Source organism: Sciurus carolinensis, chromosome 10 (genome assembly GCF_902686445.1).
Source record: "Sciurus carolinensis chromosome 10, mSciCar1.2, whole genome shotgun sequence".
In the NCBI taxonomy this organism is placed as follows: domain Eukaryota; kingdom Metazoa; phylum Chordata; class Mammalia; order Rodentia; family Sciuridae; genus Sciurus; species Sciurus carolinensis.
In genome coordinates, this window is record NC_062222.1 from 125060541 (window position 1) to 125082058 (window position 21518).

General features: G+C 37.2%; 1 protein-coding gene across 6 annotated transcripts in view; it reads left to right on the top strand.

The window, feature by feature from the left end:
• Positions 1 to 21518, top strand: part of Kcnip4 (potassium voltage-gated channel interacting protein 4) — a 1093862-nt gene that overhangs the window by 862307 nt on the left and 210037 nt on the right. Inside the window, exon 1 of one of the 6 annotated variants that reach the window (XM_047565624.1) lies at positions 88 to 894. The exons of the other annotated variants lie outside the window; for them this stretch is intronic. Within the exon in view, the coding sequence (XP_047421580.1) occupies positions 783 to 894 (112 nt within the window). The 5' untranslated portion in view covers positions 88 to 782. Of the gene's footprint in view, positions 1 to 87; positions 895 to 21518 lie in introns of those variants that run through there. 6 annotated transcript variants of the gene reach the window in all.

Here is a 21518-nt window from a genome sequence, read left to right on the forward strand (position 1 = left end):
GAAGAGAAAAGAAAAGAAAGAGAAAGAAAGAAAAAAAAGAAAGGAAGGAATGATAGAAGGAAAAAGAAGGATGGAAGGAAGGAAGGAAGGAAAAGAAAGAAAAGAAAGAGAGAGAGAGAGAGAGAGAAAGAGAGAGAGAAAGAAAGAAAAGAAAAAGATAGGTTGTTTTAAAAAGCTGCCCATGGGCTTGCAGGAGAGCTTTCTGAAAGGAACTATAAGCACCAGCCTGGAGAAGTGATTTTTTCCTAGCATCCAGAGAGCTGGCTGAGCTGTCTCCCAGAGGAGGCTCTGGGAGGAGAGAGCAGCTGCTATGGCAAAAAGGGGACATTCACACACTTCCCAGGCAGCAAAGTAGCGCGCAGCAGCCCTGCCCAGCCTCGCGTGGCGGACAACACCGGGAGCGCACCCTGCTCTCCAGGGCAAGTTTCCTGGGAGTGTCCCTTCTCACGGACGCTACAAAGTCTCCAGTGCTCCAACAGATGTTTCCCTCGAAGCTCTGAAGTCCAAGTACAGCCGACTGCAGCGCAGAGTGCAGAGGCAGGCACGCTGTGGTTGGGGGGCCTCAGCCAAGCAAATGCCAGGATCAGCATGAGAAGGTGGACTTTGGCCCAGGTCTGTCCTCACCCCAGGGGGCCACCGGCTTTGCCCTGTGCATCTGCGTGGAGCTGCTCACTTTCCCCCTTGCAAGTCTTTGTTCTAAGCCAGACATTGCTCGGATTCTCTAATTAACTCCCTCCACTCCAAAGGGGTCCGGAGGCTGGGATGCTCTGCCAGCTTAGAGGATGTTGACTCTCGAGTGGGAGTCGGAAGGACTGCAAACAGTGGGTATTGTTGTGATTATATGTGCATCTCTGAAGCTGCTTCATTTGCTGGGACTGATTGATTTTTCGGAAGGTAAAGTGGTCGCTCCCAGTCTGTGCTTTGGTCAGGTCCAGTTCTGAAATGGACACATGCTGCACAAGTTGAGAAGGCTTAATACCCAAGTAAAAGTTTTTTAAATATGTGTGTTTGAAATAGAGCAACCTAGCAACTGGACAGTTCATTACTGTTTGCTCAGATATTTGCACTGGGAGGGAAGGGATTTTGTACCATTATCTATCTGTATGAAACCCATCTGGGTTTTGGTGTTTTTTGTGGGTTAAATATTTTCCAAGGTGGGAAGGTAGGGCTCTGGGATGGGCTGGAAATGCAGGTTGGGTTTTGGTTGTCAAGTTTGTGTTGGCTGCCACGCCTTGATGTCATGAGCGATTCCACCCTCTGCCAGAGGCTCTGGATTTGTGTGTCCCTCACTGGTTAGGAGGTGCAGGGGTGGAGCTGGGTTGTTGATTATGATATAGAATGGGGAAGCTTTTGGTATAAGGTTGAGTCAATGGATGTTCAGTAAAAATATGCTTTGAGCACTTTAATTTGTGAAAGTGTCTCATTTACACTCCCAGGAGAGCTACGCTGATCATCTATCTTCTGTGTGAAAACCAATACACACAGGACAGCCCTGTTGCTACCAATAAATATTTTGTCCACGTAATATAAATTTTAAATTCAGTATCCAGAATTGATTTTATCATTCAAAGTTTGGAAAGTTTTTTTTTAAAAAGTTGATTAACTTTGCTTTAACAATTTGAATATGTATAGACACATACGTATATAAATTTTCATAAAATAATGCTCTAACCTAAATAACATACTTTGAACCATTTTAACTTAAATCACTTACTGTCATTTCTATATTCAAGCTTTTCTTTCTTCCCAAGTACAAGGATGGGGTTCCAGAGTTGCTTGCTAATATTCTTTCCAGAAAAGGATATGATCTTATGTTGCTGAGTTATGAGTATTCACTTCTCACATGGTATATAATGTGGGGTGGTGAAAACACTTAAACTTCCCCATCTTCTTGTGATCTTTCTAAGGTGCTAAGACACAAAGCTAAGATAACATCATCCTAAGATAACATCAGGTGCACAGGTTGTTTCTGTTAATATGTTGATAATGGTAATGTATCCTTTCTTCATAAAGTTCTTATTTTCTACAAAATAGATTCATTAGGTGCCAACTATTTAGATCAATATAAGGACATAAGAAGTTTCCATGTAATTTTCACATATTTTTAAAGTATCCTCAATCTAAGACAAGTTTTGCTTAGATGCAATGAAAATAATATTGTAATACAATGAAGAAAAACCCAAGAAATTATATTTTTCAATCTTATGCCACATAGCAATATTATTTAACCCCTTGAAGGAAAATGAACATGGAAACTTCTCAGAATTCTATAATCTTTTGTTCTCTTGAGAGTTCTGCCTCAGTGTGCTAATGTTGATGTCCTAATGAAATACAAACAGGATACTTTTTATTTCTATGATGGGAATAACTTGCTTCTGTAACATTTTGTCATTCAATTATTAGTTTTTGTTCTCTGGACTTGGGTGGGGCATAGAACCCAAATTTAGTGCACTATGCTGAAGGAGGCTTGATCTTAGAGTTGGTTCTAGAGAAGAACCCCTGTGATGTGTTGGAGGAAGTCAACCTTCATATGGGTATGAACTCTTTATAGTTCTTGATTGCCAATGTGGACTGCAGGCCTTTTAAAGTCAAAAGTCTCAAGTTTAAGGCCCCTGTCAATGTCTGCTTTTATTCTTTAATTTCTATGTTATGTCATTTAAAGTGGAAGGTTTTCAGTTCGAAACTTCAAATTGAGTTCAAACAATATGATAAGTAGAATTTTCAAACTGATTCCTCCCAACTAGCATCAAAGAATGTTAAGCTGGTCTGAAATAGCTTTCTTGAGATGGGGATCTGAGCCCTATCCATATTCACATTTCAATCCATTTTTCCATATACTTATAAATACAGATATGCTTACATGTTTATAGATATTATGTGAAATGTGCAGTAATCTGGGAAAACTTTGGGTTCAATATACAATGTAATATCTGATCATGCTTAAACACAGTTGCAGATTTCCACCAAGTGTCAGGTAGGACCCATGTTTACTTGACAAATCAGTCATTTCTTGTTCTGAAATACATGTTAGAAAATACTGGTCTATTCCAACTCTCTTATTTTATGTAGGCAATGAATGCAACCCAGAATGTTTAGTTGATTTATCTAAAAACACAACTAATCGTGAATAGGCAGGACCCAAACCAAAGACCACAGAATCCTACTCAGTGCTTTTATTATTCTAATACACCTTTCTTTTACCCCTCTTCCCTAACATTGAGAAAGAGAATAAATGAAAATGTACATGGAACATTTCCTGAATTCTTTAATCTTATCCTGAACTGGTCACTAAAAGCTACTTGTCTTTCCATTTTTTGAGGAAAATACATTCATGTAAAATAAGATCACACAATATCTGCTTAATTTCCACAAGTTTTTACCCCATCCCTAGCATGGAACCCAGGCATGGGAAGTAAATGAGTCAATCTGGACCACTGACCTTATAGATTAGAGGCCAATTAGAACAAAGACAAGCCAAGTGGTCTTGTGATAACTTGTTTCTCTAAGGTCTAAAGTGGATTTGGGTCATACATAACTCATATCAGTAAGTCCAAGTAGAGTGCAAGCATGGGATTCACTGAGAATATGAGAAATCTGGCCTAGACACCCTGTTTTCTTAGCCTCTGACAGTGTCTAAACAGGAACGGAATCTAGACTTTTTAATAAGCAGGGAAGCATAGGATTACCAATAAGAAAAGAAAAAAAGGCAGAATGCAAGCGAGTCACAAAAAACTTACATCTTCATTCCTTTTGGATGCAGATAATAAAAAGGGACAAGGGTCATCCTTGTGCAGATTACCAAACATTTCCTTGAGCTTGCATTACCCAGCAAATACAACCCAGAAAAAGCTGGGGAATTAGCTATACTTTTTGGTGAAGAAGTAATGATGATGAGGCCCTGAGCAGAACTTTGAGTTTCTTTTAGGCAACAGTGAGCTTAGAGACTGTCATTGGTAGACAATGGCACTTCAATGGTGCCATTGTGGAGTATTTATTCCAGTATGACTATATATCAATTAATTTAGAAAATACTTCTGAGTCTACTTGAGTAGAGAGTCTATGTTAGTGTTGAGATAAAGCAGTTTACCTTAGTATTAACAGATCTAATGCTGCAGAGCTTCAGCTATGTACACAAAAGAGTTAAGAGAAACAATTCTCCCATTGAAATTACTTTCCAATTTTGGTCAAGCCCTATTAAAAAAAAAATCTCTGCCAATTGAAATCCAAGAATTAGAAAGCAAAAGTAATTTGTAAAGAGGATTAGAATGACTAATGAGATTTGGATATAATGATTTGAGGTTTTACACACATCTACTCATTAATAAGAGGAATAAGGAAGAATACTCTCAAGGTTCATTCCATCATTTCATGGTTGAGCATGTGATACATGTCATATTGAATTCTAAACATGTATAGTGTACTCTGTTGGGTATTGACTGAGATGGTGAGATGGTGCATGATGAACATGGAAGGAAGAGTTCCTCAGTAAGTCTCCATTCCAGTAAGGGACTAATGACCAAACATGTCAGAAGGAACCAAATACGAGGCACAGCATAAGCAAAGGCCTATAGAGACTAGGTAAAGCGATACATTCTGAAAAGAGTATTAGGGAAGGCTTCATGGGGAAAGAACAGTCATATAGTACCTAGAAGTGGGAGAAGAATTTTTCAAATTGGAGAATGAGGGAAGAGGATTCCAAGCTGAGCAAAGAGCTTGAGCTATGTCCCCAAATCCTGAAGGTGGGTGGTTTGCATAGGTAAGAGAGGTGAACCAGGTATGGCTTGTAGTACGTGGGTCTCAGATTTTTAAATGGGAGATGTGACTGGAGAGGTCACTTTGGTTTCAACACTGGAATAATACAATTATTCCCGAATTGGAGATGAGCCATTGATTCCAAGTCTTTAACTCTGGGAAAACAAATGGGAATTTTAGGTAGGTCAACAAAGGAGTAGGTAAAGATGAGATGAGAGGGTGGAAGCAGCAGTACTAGCTATGCTTCATAGCAATTCAGAAGAAAGAAAAGAAAGACAAAAATCCATAGAATTTCCTTGGCAATAAAATGCTTAGAGTGAATTGTCAATTTCCAGTTTATCCAGAAATTCTTGTTTAATATGATATCTGTGGCCTGCAGCTGTTCTAAACAGCATAATTGTATTTTATTTCAGGGCAATGTTGTTTGGCTTTAAATATCTTTCTTATGAGAAAAGAAAGAAATGTGGAGCACACAGAGTTTGTAGTTCTACATATAGTAACTCCATTTGTGAGAGAGATTTAAAAATTCTGATGTATTTATCTGACATCTTGCAAGGTTTTCAGTTATTTTGAACCCTTTATTTTGGAAAATTTTCCCCATTAAACAAAGTATAGAGAAGAGTAAAATGATCTGCCATGTATACCTCAGCTTTAGTAGTTACCAGTATTCTGCTATATGTTCTTCAGCAAGGGTTAGCATTAATAAATATTTCTTGATTGTCTACAATATAGACAGAGTCCTCAAGAAACTCTTAATTGTATAAAGAGAAAGGGATGCAAACAAACAAAATATAATGTATCATGTTAAGTATATAAATACAGGAAACTCCAAGAAGAAAGTAAAGTTGTTTAGACTAAGTGGAAGTGATAGAAGTGATCAGAGATGACTTCATGGTGGAGGTGACCTCTAAGCTGGGTTTTTATTGATGAAGAGAAGTTTATGAAATTACTATGCAAGAAAGGTGCTTATGCAAGTACTATATAAGGCACTGGGTGAGGTAACACCATGTCCAAGCACAGGGATGTGGTACACCATATGGGGTTCCTGAAACAACAACAAAAAGTGTGAGAGGAGTTGACACAGTTTTATTTCTTCTTGATTGTAATTATCTTTGCTCTTTTTCACAGTGCTTGATATGTAGAAGATACTAAAAGCTAATTATAGAATGAATGTCATTTGCTTTCATACAGTAACAGTGGAATCACACACCTCCAGGGCCACTTTCAAGTGTCCATGTTAGCCTAAAAACTGTTGGTTAGTTGATTAATATTTTTATGACTTATTTTTCTGATAGTGAGATTTCACATGAACATCCCTCTACAAGGTGAAGATACCCACATACTGAATGCATATGGGGCCATTGTTCATTAGAACCCCAGGGCCCTGGGAAATAATTTCAATTGAAACAACCAGCTGTAAGCTGCAGAAGCCCAGCTTAGATGGACTTTGGTGTGGCTGGGAAAGTAGCCCACTTGATTCTGTAACTGGAAGAAAATTTTAGATTTGTAGCTGAAATTTAGTCAATGTGTACAAGCACCTACTCTGTGGTGGGGAATAGAAATAATCAGGGTCCTTTCCTGTCCTTAAGAAGTTTTCAAATTGGTTAAAGGCCAAACAGTTCATAAATAACTAATCTAAGGTGCAAAGGCAGCTGTGTAGGGAAAGCAAAGGTCTTAGGAAACTAAAAGAGGAGAGCCGTCCCCGCCAGGAGGAAGATTTCTAGGAAGACCAATGAAGATGGTGACCTTTCAGATCTCAAGAGTTGGGAAATCAAAGACTGGCAGGTAGAGCCTAGAAGCTAAAAATTGACATTTAAACTATGTTTTAAAAGGAATGACATTTTTCTAAAATCATATTTTTGTAATCAGGTCTGCACTAAGAAGTTCATAATTCATTTAAAATACCAAATATCTGCCCTGGACCTGGCAAAGTGCTTGGTACCAATTTGGCTTGGAACTCTTATTTTTCACTTTTGCTTACTTGGGGAACATTTTCCACTTTCCCCATCTGGGAGAGGAGAGCTGCCATCTTAACTGAGGGAGAGGGGACACAGGAAGGAAGAAGGAGCTCCTACTTACTAATGCCTTCCCAGCAGAAGGCATCAGGAAAAGGCACCTGTGGTTGAATAATCTGGATTTATTACTCATGTGGCTATCTTACTCTTATCTACAAGCAGTGAGGATGAGACAGAAGCTAAAGCTGTACTTAATCAAGAAGAAAGTTACTTGCACTAACTAGGATAAAGGGATGTCCATTCTTGTGAATTAAAGTTCATGTTTTTAACCTCTGTTCAGACATGCTACAGGGAGGTATTGTTTTTCTCTTGATCAGTCATGGACACAGAGTGATGTTGTCTGAAGGTGGCATTGTTTATGTTCAACAAGAGATGGTGGAGAACTTGCTAATAAACTAGGACATCTAGGTGCCAAGGGCTACATAGTGATGAAGAGGGCAGTGTACTGGGTGTAAGGTGAGGAGGGAAGAGTGTAGGCTATGTGGGAGACATACCTGAGTTTAAACCTTACTTCAAGTTACTCAGTCAGTTCCCTTTCTGTAAAATGGGACTAATACTCCCAACCTTTCAAGATTGCTATAGGGAATACAGAAACATAAGGGAAATATCTAGCTCTGTGCCTCACCCACCAGTAACAACCCACAGACAACTCTCTTGCAATTATGTTGGGATGGCAGGTGTCATGTTCTGATTTTTTGAGTTAATGGGTCTCAAACTTCAGGATGAATAACTAGATGACCTGTTAGGACAGAGACTGCTGGGCTCCATCCTCAGTTTCTGATCCAGTAGATATTTAGAGGAGGCTTGAGAATTTGAATTTCTAATGAGTTGGTAGGCTGATGCTGCTGGTCCAGGGCCCACACTTTGAGAATCACTGAAGCATTAAATCTGAAACAAGCCATGCCCATAATGCCTGCAACAAATTCTTCACTGAATATTTTGGTACCTGTTGAACTTTATTCCACAGCACTGGTCATTAGCTTTTTGTCTATTAAATATTTTAGGCTTTGGGATTCATGCAGTTTGTCACAACTACTCAACTTTCATACACAAAAGCAACCATAGGCAATACATAAACCAATTGGTATATGTTCTACTCAAGGTTTGTGGATGCTCAAATTTGAGTGTCATACAAATTGCATTTGTCAAAAAATATTACTTTGTTTGATTTTTTTCTTTCTTTACTATTGGTTTAAATGAGAAACAATACTTAGCTAACAGATGATACAACAATAAATAACAGGCTAGATTTGGCCCACTGTTGAAATTGGCCAACCCTTATTTCATTATTGACAATGTAAGAACCTATTGGGAAGTTGAGAAGGGGTCTCATGTTGGTGGGCAATTGCTTTTAGGAAACTTCTTTAGATTTTCTGAACCTTGAGTATCATTTAACAGACGGAAGTCCAGTTTCCCTTTTTAGTTTAATGGAAGTATCTGCTAAATTAGCAGATATTTTAATTAGCATTTGCTTGCTTATCCAACAAAATGTCTTCCCTTCCCTTAATTCCATGTTTTTAGACCAATGTAAAGGATTGTTATAGAAATTAAGCAATTATGTGATTTTTTTCAGATGAATCAATGCTGGGGCAGGCAGTTTGGGTTGCCCTGTACTGTTGATTTTCATTCTAGATTTCAGGGACTAAGGCAAGGTGACATTATAGTTTTTTTCACTGAATTTATAAACTCTTATCCAGTGTACTTGCTGAAGACAAATTTCAACTTTTCAAATTAGACATATCTTTAGACCTTGGACTTACATTGAGTATTTTGAGTATAACACGTACGTTGAATCAACGGACATCTTTAAAAAATAAATCACCCCAAGTCTGAACTTTCTTGAAAACAAAAGACATGTAAGTAGTGGGTAAGAAAGATCATGTTATTTGAAGGGACACAGATTGGAATCAGTTTATAGTACTTCCTTTCACTGAATGTATGAGCTTGGACAAGGTATAGATACACCGGAACCTCGGCTTTCTCATGCGTAATGTAGGGAGAATAATTGTAACTATCCCATAGCATTATTGTGAGAATATAATCAAACAACATTTGTTAAAGCAGCTGGCACACACAGCTCAATAAATATTGGATATTGTAGTGTTAACATCACTGCCTTTGTTCTTCAAATCCATTGTACTTATTCTTAAACATAATCACTCATTCAATCATTATGGAACAGAAAAGAATATTTTCAAGTGGGATCTGTATATCAGGCTCTGTGATAGTCATTGGAAACTTGAAAACATAATTTTGACTGAGAGATTTTATATGCAAGTGAATATACAAACAAGTTGCTTTAGTTGATGGTCCTGGCCTCACAACTCTTCAGAGATTAGAGATTAAAGGACACATTGACCAGTCCTATTTAGAAGGTGGGAAGCTTCTGATAAAAGACCCACAGAGGTGATAATTAGCTGAATTTAAGTAACACTTGCAGCACTCAGTATCATGCTCCTTGAGGACACTGACAACTGATGAAGCCTACTTTATCATTTCTATGCATCAGCTTTATAGTGATTCCAGTTTCTGGGTCCTAGATTACATTATTTGTTTTTCCCAAAATGCCTTTTCTGCATGAATGCCACCCTTCTTTCTCCACTTACCTCAAGTCAAAACTCGCCCTCTCTTCACCCTACTCTGAATTCACTTAGTCCTGATGTATATTGTACAACAGGTACAACACTGGATAGTAATGAGCCTTGATATGTTGTCTTTCATTGATTTCTTCTGAGCTAGAAAGGAGGAAAGTTCAACCTCAGCTTAGTGGAATCTTCCCAGGTTCCAGATTGTTCATTTAAACCAACATAACTGTCTTATCTCAGTCCCATCTGCATTCCTCTTCTCTTCCAATCTAAGCTCATATTCTCACAAGAGAAATCTATAATATGAGGTATGAGTTTACTTAGAGATCTTCCATATCACCCACAAAATAAAATATCATTCTCTTTAGGTGTCATGGAAAAGATCAGAGTCTGAGCAGTACCTACCTATCAGAATCATCTCTGATTATTTATCCCTTTGCCTCCTCTGTCCATTTTATGTTCCATCAACACTGCAATGAAAGTCCTGAGTCTCTCATGTGGTCTCCAACTGCCATACTCTAGAATATGTTCTTCTTTTTTCCAGAATGTCTTCCCCATAGTCTGGACAAGTTTTTTCACTCTTCAACTCAGTTCATCTTCTTCTTCCTCTGGAAAGTATTTCTTGATTCTTCAGGCAGAAAAAGATACTCTGACCTGGGTTCTTCCATGACTCTTCCCACCCTTCCTCTGCCCTTATTTTTGGTTCATGGCTGTCGAATTCCTGATTGCTTCCTAAATGCTCCATGCTGTTTCGTGCTTCATGCCTTTACTTGTGTTCTATCCCTCCTTCAAGAACACAGTTCCCACTGGGCTTCACCTGATTAACTCCTTCTTATCCTTTAAGCTCAGTTCAGGAGCCATCTGTTCCAGAAAGCCTCCCTTGAACTACCTCATTGGATTAAGTGCTCATTTCTTGTTATCCCAAAGCACTCTATCTTGACACTTCAAAGTACATTAAAATCTTGATTTCTAAACTTCAAGCACCACGTAGGCAGGGCTCTGCATAGGCAGAGCACTTATCTCTGCATCCTAGTGCCTTGTGTGAGTGAGTGGATGGATGGGTAGAGAACAGACAGACAAGTTTATTCAGAAGTTCTGGTGAGAAACTCAGTTTCCATAACAGTCTTGCATTAATATAATTTGTAAACATTTCTTTTATGCAGAGCTTTTCAATCTTGCCACTATTGACATTTGGGGTTAGATAGTTCTTGTGAGTGCTGTCCTCTGCATTAATGATGACTGGCAGCACCCTGATTGCCATATCAATACAATGCCAGTAATTACTTTCCTGGAGTTACAACAACCAAAAATGTCTCCAAGCAGTGCTGAATGTCCAGGGAGTGAAAATAGGCAAAATCTGCCCCCACATTGAGAACTATAGGGTAAGCCATTTTATATGCATATTTTCATAAATTATAAAACTGACTTTAAGTTTGAAAATATCATAGCTTTGAAAATTATTGAAATATAAACCGAGTATTAGGAGAATCATGCTCTTCCATTATAAAAATAATAAATAGTTATTAAGGACAGCTTATAAATATAAAAGAAATGTGAAGGAAATACGCACAGTCCCTCAATGCAAAAAAATCACCACTTAGAATATTTCATGTTTTTGCTTTCAGCTTTTACTGTATATGGATATTCTTCTTTAAACTTAATAGTGGTGTTGGTATTACTAAATTTTATGTAACTTTAAATTCAATATAAAACATAAATAGCTTGATATTGGATCGCAGATCCCTCATAAATATTTAATACCTATCTTATATTTTATGTTTGTGTGTTGTAGTGTTATTCTGATTAATGTAAGTTATTTCTGTTTTTCTCAATATTTGAAAACTTCTCTAATAAAATCTTTGGGTATGAAATTTTTTAGATATTTAGAATTATGTTTGTATGATAAGTAAAGTCTTAAAAGGATTAACAGGACAACAGAATGAACTATTTTCAAGTCCCTTGACATATCCATAAGGCCCATCTGCCTTACCTATACAACTGTGAGGAGAGTTCCTAATGGTTTGAGTCCATTGTACTGTCAACACAGAGATTAGGAGATACTGCCAATGCTGTTAATTAGGAGACACTTTAAAGATGAGCATTAAAGAAAATGTTGGCAAGCTCATGTTAATGTTCATAGGTGAGGTCAAGAAAATGTGTCTTAGAGCTGGAATATGAATGCCTTTTAAACCAATATTAGGAAATTAACTTCAGGTAACTGAGAAACTCCCACTACAGCTTGAGGATGCTCTCCCAGTTCTTGGGTCGTTCAAGATGTACTTCTTCATGAAAAGAACTCACCTTTTATTCACCTTTACAAGCCTCTCAACCATCAAGCCTGGCACTAAGTAGGCATTAGATTATTCGTTTAAAAAAATGGCCAGTGTTTATGAAGTAATTTGGGGAGTTATATGTATTTAGGAGAATTGGCATCCATAAAATTATAGCTATGCATATTCACATAAATGCTTCATGAGTCTAATTATTAGGTGCATTTTACTTGGATGACTATGTACAGAGAGGGCAAGTAACTTTTCTTTTTGAGGTGTCCTCAGGTTCTTCTCAAAAGTGTGGGGTGACATCTTGTTCATGTGACAAAGCCTGGAGCCAAGAACCAGAGATGTTTTGAATAGGTCAATAGGAAATTCCATCCAGATTCCCCCATGTTGCAGGTGATGTGAAAGTAATGAGCCACCCAGAATCCCTTTGTGAACTAATGAAAGAGTTTGCTGTAGGTGCAGAACAACCAAGTGTAAGAAACGCTTTGAAGATAGACAGAGATAGGTCAGATCTTACCCCTGAAACATGCTGTCTGTGGGCCCTGGCAAATCACCAAACCTCTCTGAAGCATTAGGATAATCACTGCAATGCTCATTTCATAGAAGGATGCTGAGACCAAAAATAATTCTGAGACAAATCATAAACCTAGTACTTGTTATAAGACAAGTAGTCATTAAACATTAGTGCCTAGTATTGTAAATCAAAATCTTAAATTATCACTTCAGTGTCCCTTCTCCTTACACAATTCTCGGTAAAAAGAATTCTAAATATTTTATGAAGAGTTACCAAAAACATAATCTTCTTTATGCTGATTCTGAGTATTTTCTGTTGTAATTTCTATCAAGCTCTGTTTTGCCACACATCAGAAAGTTCATAGGTATTTTCTCTGTCCACTTTGATAGGTGAGAAAAATTGTTCAAAGAGGATGAATAACTGGTCTAATTTATGAGCGACCAAATAGCAGAGATGGTATCAAAGTCTTTAGAAGCTAGAGCTTGAAATTTTAATTTCTATCCTGAACTTCCTTATAATGCTGTTTTTGTTTTTGTTTGTTTGTTTCCTAAATCTCTATGGTAAGTGAAGACACACTAAGGTATCAGGATAGTACATTGGGGTCAAATACTTCCTGAGACTTTACATTCCATTTGGATAGAACTAAAAACATAAGTGGCTTTATATGTCAGTAGATGCATAGTTATTAATGACCCAGTTACAGAAATTCTCTAATGAATAAACAGAAGAATATTGAAGACTTAGCAGCAGTGAAATACATTGATGATGTGATTCCAAATTTAAACAAATTGCAAGGGAAAATGGTTAATGGTAAAATAATTAAAGACTGAGGCACCTGAATGAATACTCAAATTCCACATCTGTCTTCACAATTTTCATCAATTCCTAAATATCACGGGGGCATTGAAGGTGAAACTGGCAGTCTTCTAAACATCACTTGTGTGAGGTCAAGTTTAACTCCTTTCTCTTACTTTAAATGTTCCAGCAGACCCAGAGGAATCAGGCAGATGCATTCCTTCATGACCAAAGTCCTTGTATAGTTACAGCTCTACTTGAAAATGTGCCTCACTAAAAATCTGCACAGACAAAATTTCAGACTAAAAGTTTAATGCTTGAAATAGTAAGATAGACTCAGTATTGTTATATATCTCTGCTACAACAGGTCCATGATAAATCAATGTATTATATAGCTTAACATTGTCTGGAATTTATTCAAGGAGAAATGTGAAATCAGCAAAGAAATTCTATAAATATATTCTATAAATTAGTCTATAAATTACTATAGTTGCAAAATCTTTGTAAATTCCAGGGTTGGTATGCCTAGCTAATATTTTTCAAATATACAAATTTAACAATAATAGGGACTATTCTTGCCAATGACTAAGATGAGTGGAGAATTTTCCCATGAACATAAAACTCCTCACACTGCCACACTCTCGAGGGCTTGAATATGCTTATTTTTAGGGAACAATTTAAGTCTTGGAGTTATTATTTACAGAAAGTCAGCCAGGTTTTCAACAGAAATTTAAGATCAGGCTGGAAATACGGGAATTTTTTTCAGTGTGTAGGAGTAGCTGGAGACTTTATACCGTGGCAGTTGTGCCACAAGTTTTCTCCTCAGAAAACCCACTCATTTCATCACAAATGGTGTCAGTGGTGGGATTTCTTTATGGTGCCATGTTCTTTATTCTGGGGCTTGACCTGTGTTTTGCATCGACAGTCACAGAAGGACTGCTGTATATCAAACGTGATATGGATTCTGAGATACCAAAGAGTATTGGGCCTAAGCCAATCTCACATATAGGCAGAAATATAGGATTGGAATTGAGCAACTCCCTACCTTTCCTGTCCTTTCCTTCTTATTGAGCCTTCTAACTATGAATGAGGTCTATCTTCATCTTTTACTAATTCAGGAAGAATTCCAAACAGAAAGTGGAAAGTCAAACTTAACTGCATTCTTATCGCCTTCTCTCTACCTCCTCTTTGGTTATATAGAATTATTTAAATCTTGTCTTGAACGAAAAACAAACAAGGGATTTCCCCTTTCTCTTGAATACATACACTACTAAGGGGTATTAATTTAGTGTGCCCTAATTAAAATAATCTCCCAAACATTTTCTAACATAATAAGAAGTCTTACTAAGTGAGTAAAATTAGGGTCCTTAAAGTTGCACTTGATCCTGTACTAGTTCATCATGACTTTCTCCATTTTAGTTCTGCTTTTCCTTCAGTGGCTAAGAAATTGGTATTTTAAGTAAGTAATAGATATTGATTGCCATGGTAGCAGCTAAGTATAAGTATAGTAAATATTCATAACACTGTTGCCCGAGGAAAATAAATGTAGTGAGCATCAAACCAGCTTAACAAAAGGCTCAGGATGATTTTTGTAACAGGAACTTAACCTTGAGTATCTAGGGGAAATCATCAGGAAAGGAGATGAAGCCCAGAGTGCTCAGTTCATTACTGAAAAGAAAAACAATCTTGCTGAACTTTCTCTGAAAGTTGTCACAGCAGTAGCTTTGGTGCTGTAATGAGTATATACATTATGATTACAAAGAATGATGATATCAGAATGATTAAATATTTGAGCTACATATTTTATCTGTGGTGAAAGTATGCTTTTCCTTCTGTCAAAATCTAATTTTCACTCCTGTCAATAGGTTTGAATTCTTGTTCTACCATTCAGAGGATGTTCAGTCCTGGACAAATTAGTTCATTTTTCTGAAACTCCAGCTTCTTTAATCTGAAATTGCAACAGGTCTTCATTATGTTTTTGAAATTGCTAATGACTGAGGACTTCCATAGAAAAGTATATAAAACACTCATGGGCCCTGACATATTAATAAAGCCCATTAAGTGGAAAATCTTTTGTAGTTAAAAAACCATATTTCACTGCATAATTCTCATCACCTCATTAATATGCATGAGTATCCCATGCATCCTAATCTTGCACCAAAGACAGTTTAGTAATAAATGACTTTTAAGTAATACCAGCACAGTGTTTAAAAAAAAAAAAAAAAAAAAAAAAAAGCTTCACATGATGGTCTTATCACACATTTTCCAAAAAACTTGATAGAAAATTTATGACAACTAGGTGGTGAAAGATGCTAAAACATATTCACCTTTTCATATGAAGTGTAAAAGGTTGAAAATTTGACCTGTAATCCCAGCAACTCTGAGGGTTGAGGTAGGAAGATCACAAGTTTGAGACCAACCTCAGCAACTTAGTGAGGCCCTAAGCAACTTGGGTTGAAAACTTGGTGTAAGGGGTAGGATGTGAGACATCCCAAAAAAGTTTCCTTATTAATGCAGAAATGTTCAGAGGTGAGATGATTGGATTATGAGAGCTGTGACATAATCGGTGGCTTCATTTATTTGACGGATTGATAATTTGAAATGACTGCTTACCAGGTGGTAGCTGGGAATGGCTGCAGGAAGTAGGTCACTGGTGGCATATCTTTGGAGTTTACATTTGGTCCCTGGAGCTTCCTCCTCCCTACTACCCAGCTGCCATGCTGAGCAGCTTTCCTCCACCATACCCTTCCAGTCCAGACCAATGGAGATGGCAGACCATGGACTGAACCTCAGAAACCATGAGCTCAAAATAAACTTTGCCTCTTCCAAGTTGTTGTGGTCGGGTATCTCAGTCACAGTGACAAAAAGCTAACAGAGTAGGTTATAAACAGTCAGTAAAGATGTTTTAATAGAGACTCTTGGAAACCACATTCTGCCACATGTTTTTTACCACAGGCCACTGTGGAGAGATGGGTATGCCCCTTTGTTTACCTTGAGGACACAAAACAAGGCTTCCTGAGCTGCTTACCAAGGGCAAAGTGTCACCTTGCCCTCTGATCCAGCACTCCTACCCCTCTTGCCCAATTCTGGCACCACGTTCTCTCCTCTGGAATTGCCAACCTGCTTTCCTGCATTCATCTAGGTTCAGGTTATCTTTGAAATTAAGTCCTGTGCTACTTTATTTCTTTAACCTCCTTTCTCATTGTGATTTTTACTACACCAAATCCGTTCTCCTATTTTCTTTTTATTCCTTTTACAGTGTTCGGTTGTATTATTTCTCTTGTGTAAAAACATCTTGGACACAGATAGCATGCACTCATGGTGTTTATCCTGCCTTTATGTATAGCTCATATGACACCTTTCATAGAGCATGTGGGATTTCATCAATAAATCATTGCTGAATCTCAAGAAATACATAGAGCGGACATACTTTCCTGAATGAAAAGAATCAAATTCCTGGATAATAGAACTAATAATTCATAAGATAAATGATAATTCATAATAGCATATTATTTGTAAGTCACTATATGCTCCCATTTCATCTTTGCCACAATTTTGGCAGAAGAGAGACATTTTTATATCCATTTACAGACAAGTAAAGTGAAGGGTTGAGGGATTAGATTTCCCAATACTATTCTGTCAAAATAGTCTAACTAGAGTTTTATACCTTAGTATAAGTTTAAATCAAAAGGATGGAAGTTGAGTTTAACAACATTTTAGAGATTTTTAGAGATTTAGAGACTTAAATGTTCTAAGGCTAAAAAGTTTTAAGTTACACATCATATTATTACTATGAATTTTTCTTACATATTTTTAAATGTTGCACCATGTCATTTGGGCAGTGTATATTCTTATATTTTGTCCTTTATTTTAATATGAACAAAATGATAAGATTAATAAAACTTTACCTTTGTTTTTATATGAATGGGTCAGATCAAAACTATTTGTTTCAAAGTTTGGATCAATGACCGATATTAATGTTGTCTGCATGCACTTTCAACAACAGTCTTTGTTTTGAGTATCAGGGTCTTTTGGAGAGATCCCAATAAATGGCATTATCTGTTCCTTCACCTGGTTCTGAACAAATTCAGTGTAAGAGCCACAGAGACCTGCTGGCTGGATGCAGACCTTGACTGATGTGGCCTCAGTCACAAGTGATTCCTGCAGGGTGGAAGGATGGTGCTGCTCCAGGGAGACATAGCCCTGGAGGCCCCACAGAGCATTCTCTGCCCACCAGCAGTTTGCTCCCACAAGCACAGAGAGGAGAAATCCAGCAGAGAGTTATCCTTCCTAAATCTAGATAAGTTATTCCTGCTCAAGGGCAGAGGAAGTTGGAATCTAGGGATGCCACAGTGGCTCAAGGATGATATATCCTTCTGGAAACCTTAGGCAGGGGTTTCTTTGCTTATCTCTCACCTGTTGCTAATCTCCAACAGAAAGGACTGGTATGTGAGTTAAACCACATATGTGTTCTTATTTATAAAGCCACTTCTAATGGAAGTGAGTGAAGATAGTCACAGGTGTGTGTACACTAATATATATAAAATTAAAATTTTATATCAGTGTGGATTTCTTTGTTTGCTTATTTTCAGTGCTTTCCAGGAATCGCTGGTTTTTGGTCTAGGGTTCCTGGAACCAGAATCCCCTGGAGATTCTCCTGTTCTTTCACATGTATATCTTGGAACTAGATACAGGACCTTTGTAGTTTTATCCTGCATAAGCACCCAGGTGATTGTTTATGAGATTCCAATGGAAATGCAAATTTTTTTGCACTCTGTGTATGTTCCAAGTGTGCACTCTTTGTTCATTTTCAGTAATAGTTGAATTGGTGCCTTTGCTGAGTTTGGGACTCTTTTATTTTTCACTAGAGATCAGTGTATTCATTTCTCAAAATCATAAGCCTCAGAATTTGGATGTTTAGTCACAAAAATGATTTTGCATGATCTGTGGGAGAATATACAGGGGGTGGTTTAATAAAGCTGGATAACTTTTTAGTTTAGATATTTTTGATTTGATCAACCAATTTTTTATTTTTTACTTTTATTTTTATTTTTTTAGTGCTGGGAATTGATCCTGAGGCCTTGCATATGCTAGGCAAGCACTCTACCACTGAGCCCTATCCCCAGCCCCAATCATATTTTTTTAAACATTCCCTTTTTTATTAAGTAATCTAAAACATAAATATAAACTATTAATGCATGTTTTGTGATTTGCCTTGAGTATTATAAATAATAAATATAAATTTGATTTTGACTCAATTATTCAGTTCTATTTAACTTTTTCTCAGGCCTTATTTTTAATCTGAGGAATTCATATCTGATTATGCAGTTGAAAAGCAATATAAAATATCCCTTACTATTAAAAATTATTAAATAGGCAAATGTTTATGAACATTCATTATCTGTAAAATAAGCCTCACTGAAGAGCAAAACATATTTTGATTTGAAAATACAGAAATTCTTCAATATATGTGCTTCACCAGCATGGGCAAGTTTCCAAAGTCTCAGGACCTTCTTAAATCTCCTGTACAAAACTGCATGTTTCTCCCTTTCTTTCCAGGATAAGCTGGGCCCTTTGATTTCCATTCATCTCTATAGTAGGTCATTACTTTGTAGTTGATTTCATTATGCCTAATATTAGTTTATTTGTTTCGATTTGGGGTGGTTCACTGATGGACCCCCAGAACATAAGTAAGACAGACCCACATTGGATAAATAAAGTGCTCAATACCAGTTCATGAAATGAATATATTTCGGTCAGAGTTTCAGTGGTTTATAGCTCTTGCTAAATGGGGTCCTTCTGAAGATGAGGAAACCTTCTTGCGAAGTGCCACCTTCCCTGCGTATATATGTGTGTGTCCCCACCCCCTGTGCTATGGTGAAATCTTTTCTGGGTCACTCACTGCCACACTGCACACACAAGTAGTAGAGCAGGAACTATAGCCATGAGTCCATAATCAGAACACAAGAGGCACCAACAAATGCAGTTTTCAACAAATGTGAATGGTAGATTATTACTTCCGACTATGCCTACTTTTGTCAAAGTATTTCGATATCAACCTGTATTTAATATAAACCTGGCTAATCCCTTCCATCTCCCCTGGCCTTAATCATTTTAAAAATTCTGTATGGTATTTATGCTTCTAATTACTCTTTATTCCTTAAAAAATGTTTTAGGAAAATAAGTAGAAGCCTAATGAAGAAACTGACTTGGTGTAAGGAGAGCCTCAGCTCAGTTCTTGAATACATACTTTCATTACCCATGTTCCTGGCTTCATCCTAACTATCTGAAGAACTAGCAAAAAAAAAAAAAAAAAAAAAAAAAAAAAAAAAAGGCGCAAAAAGGAAACATTTTAAAAGGAAACACTTAGAAAAGTTTATTTGTAGTGGGACTTTTTTTTCTGTGTTTTTATACAGAACCACAGTATGTCTGTCTGCTCTGTGCCTGACATTAAACCATTTTGCAGTGATTCTAAAAATAATGATAGCAAACACTTACCTGAATCAGGTGTTTTTCAAGGCACTTTGTATTTCCCATCTTATTTAATCCCTGCAATAATTCAGTGAAGAGGTATCCCCATTTTTTCTCATTTCATTGGCTTGCACAGCTATAAAATCAGGGCTTGGACAGAGGTAGTCTCCTTACAGAGTTCATTTTTAACAATCATGTACCAACTCCATCAATTATATGGTTTCCATAATAAAGACCTCAAGGTGGAAACAGAAATAAACAATCAGAAATATAAAATGTCATGAAAGTGATGAGATGGGGGAGGAGCAGGGATTTGAAAGATAGTGGAATGAGACAGACATCATCACCCTTGTACATGTATGATTACACAAATGGTATGAATCTACGTTGTGCACAACCATAGAGACGAAAAGTTGTACCCCATTTGTGTACAGTGAATCAAAGTGCAGTCTGTAAAACTTTTAAAAAGACAAAATACGTAATTGCATTTACTGGATCTAGGGAAAGTTTAGAGAGAGGGTCTTGCTAAGTTGCTGAGGTTGGCTTTGAAGTCACAATCCTTGCACCTCAACCTCCTGGAGAAATTTAACAAAAACAGGAGGGAAAATTTAAAACACCATTATTCTTTAGAAATTAATTTATGCTAGTTTTCAGTAATTGTTCTACATACTCTTTCTTATAGATATAACTTCAGAATTTTGGAACCAAATTTTACCTGTCTTCATTTGTAAATAATGCAGGTCACTGTCTGAAACCATATCAAATTAAATGCTGTCTGAGTGCGTGACTTTATGGACTAGCCACTGTGATAATAGAAGACAGTAAATGAATGCTTCTAAAGACAATTATTTCCAAAAACATTGTTTTTGGGGGGCTATGTCTGGCCAGGGGCCAAAAGTTAAGCCATATCATCTGTTCAGCCTTGTGAGTATCTTCTTATGTGACTTTTGGATAATGGTCTTAGTACATAAGAAAAATAGCTATTTCCAACCTTCCATCTCTTTACTGGAAACCTTTCTGTCAGGCCAAAAGTAATCATTTAGAGATTTATGTACATCTACTGATTTCAACATGTTCCATGATGGCTGGATTTTAATCTTCCTTGGCATCCTGCAGCTGTGAAGAATTAGTCCTCAGCATTGTAGCCCACAATGGCAGCTTTTTCATAGGCTGCACATGTCTGTCAGTGAATTCCCCTGGTAAAAGATTTTCTTCCACTGCTGGTATTCATGCTGGTGGAAATCAGCCCCTCTTCCAGACCCCATTTGACATCAAAGACACAAAGCAGGGCTATTCTTAGCTTCCTCTCTGCTACAGATATTTGCTAATTTATCTTAGATCATTATTAGAGGTGAGCATGTCTCCCAAATAGTAGAGTATTATTGAAGTAGGTTTGTCATAAGCTCTGAAGAAACATGCTACTGCTTATCTCTGCAAAATAAGTGGCACTTGGGAAACCAAAAATCTTCATTTCCCGCTTGACTTAGTTGAAAGTTTTTCTATGTGTATGAAATGTCTACTGAACTCTGCCTAAAGGGAAGCCACACTTCCTGTGTGCCTCTTCATCAATTTTTATTATACAGTAAAAGGAAAAAACGTCTGTACTTATTCCATCCTCCAGGGGAATTCATAACTTTCCTGGCTTACTCAACAGCATTAAGTTGTTAGAATGTTCGCTAAGGGTTTCTATTACCCTCTGACTTTAGAGCAAGTCTTCCTTTCCAACATTCATTTCCCCACTAACTACCCTATTTTCTAGCTAAGAATGAGCACATGATAGGTTTGTAGAAGTTGCACTGGATTTATTTTCTTCCAAGGCCATTAGGAACTCTACTACCATATCCCTGGGCCATAAATATGAATCTACTCTGCCCACTGAATTTTACATGGGTCCTGCAATATTTTCCTTAAAAGACTTCCCAAAATTCTTCTAGAGTAAGTTTACTAAGGAAACCAGAAGACCAATTACTAGCATTTGTGTGAAGGTTAAAAAAAAAAAAAATTACAGAGGCAATTGCCTGGCTCAAAGATCTGACTCCTTGTTTTCTCAGAAGATGGAGTAGAGATCCAAGAAGAGCACCGCTCAGGTTCCTGCCTTCCATCCTTC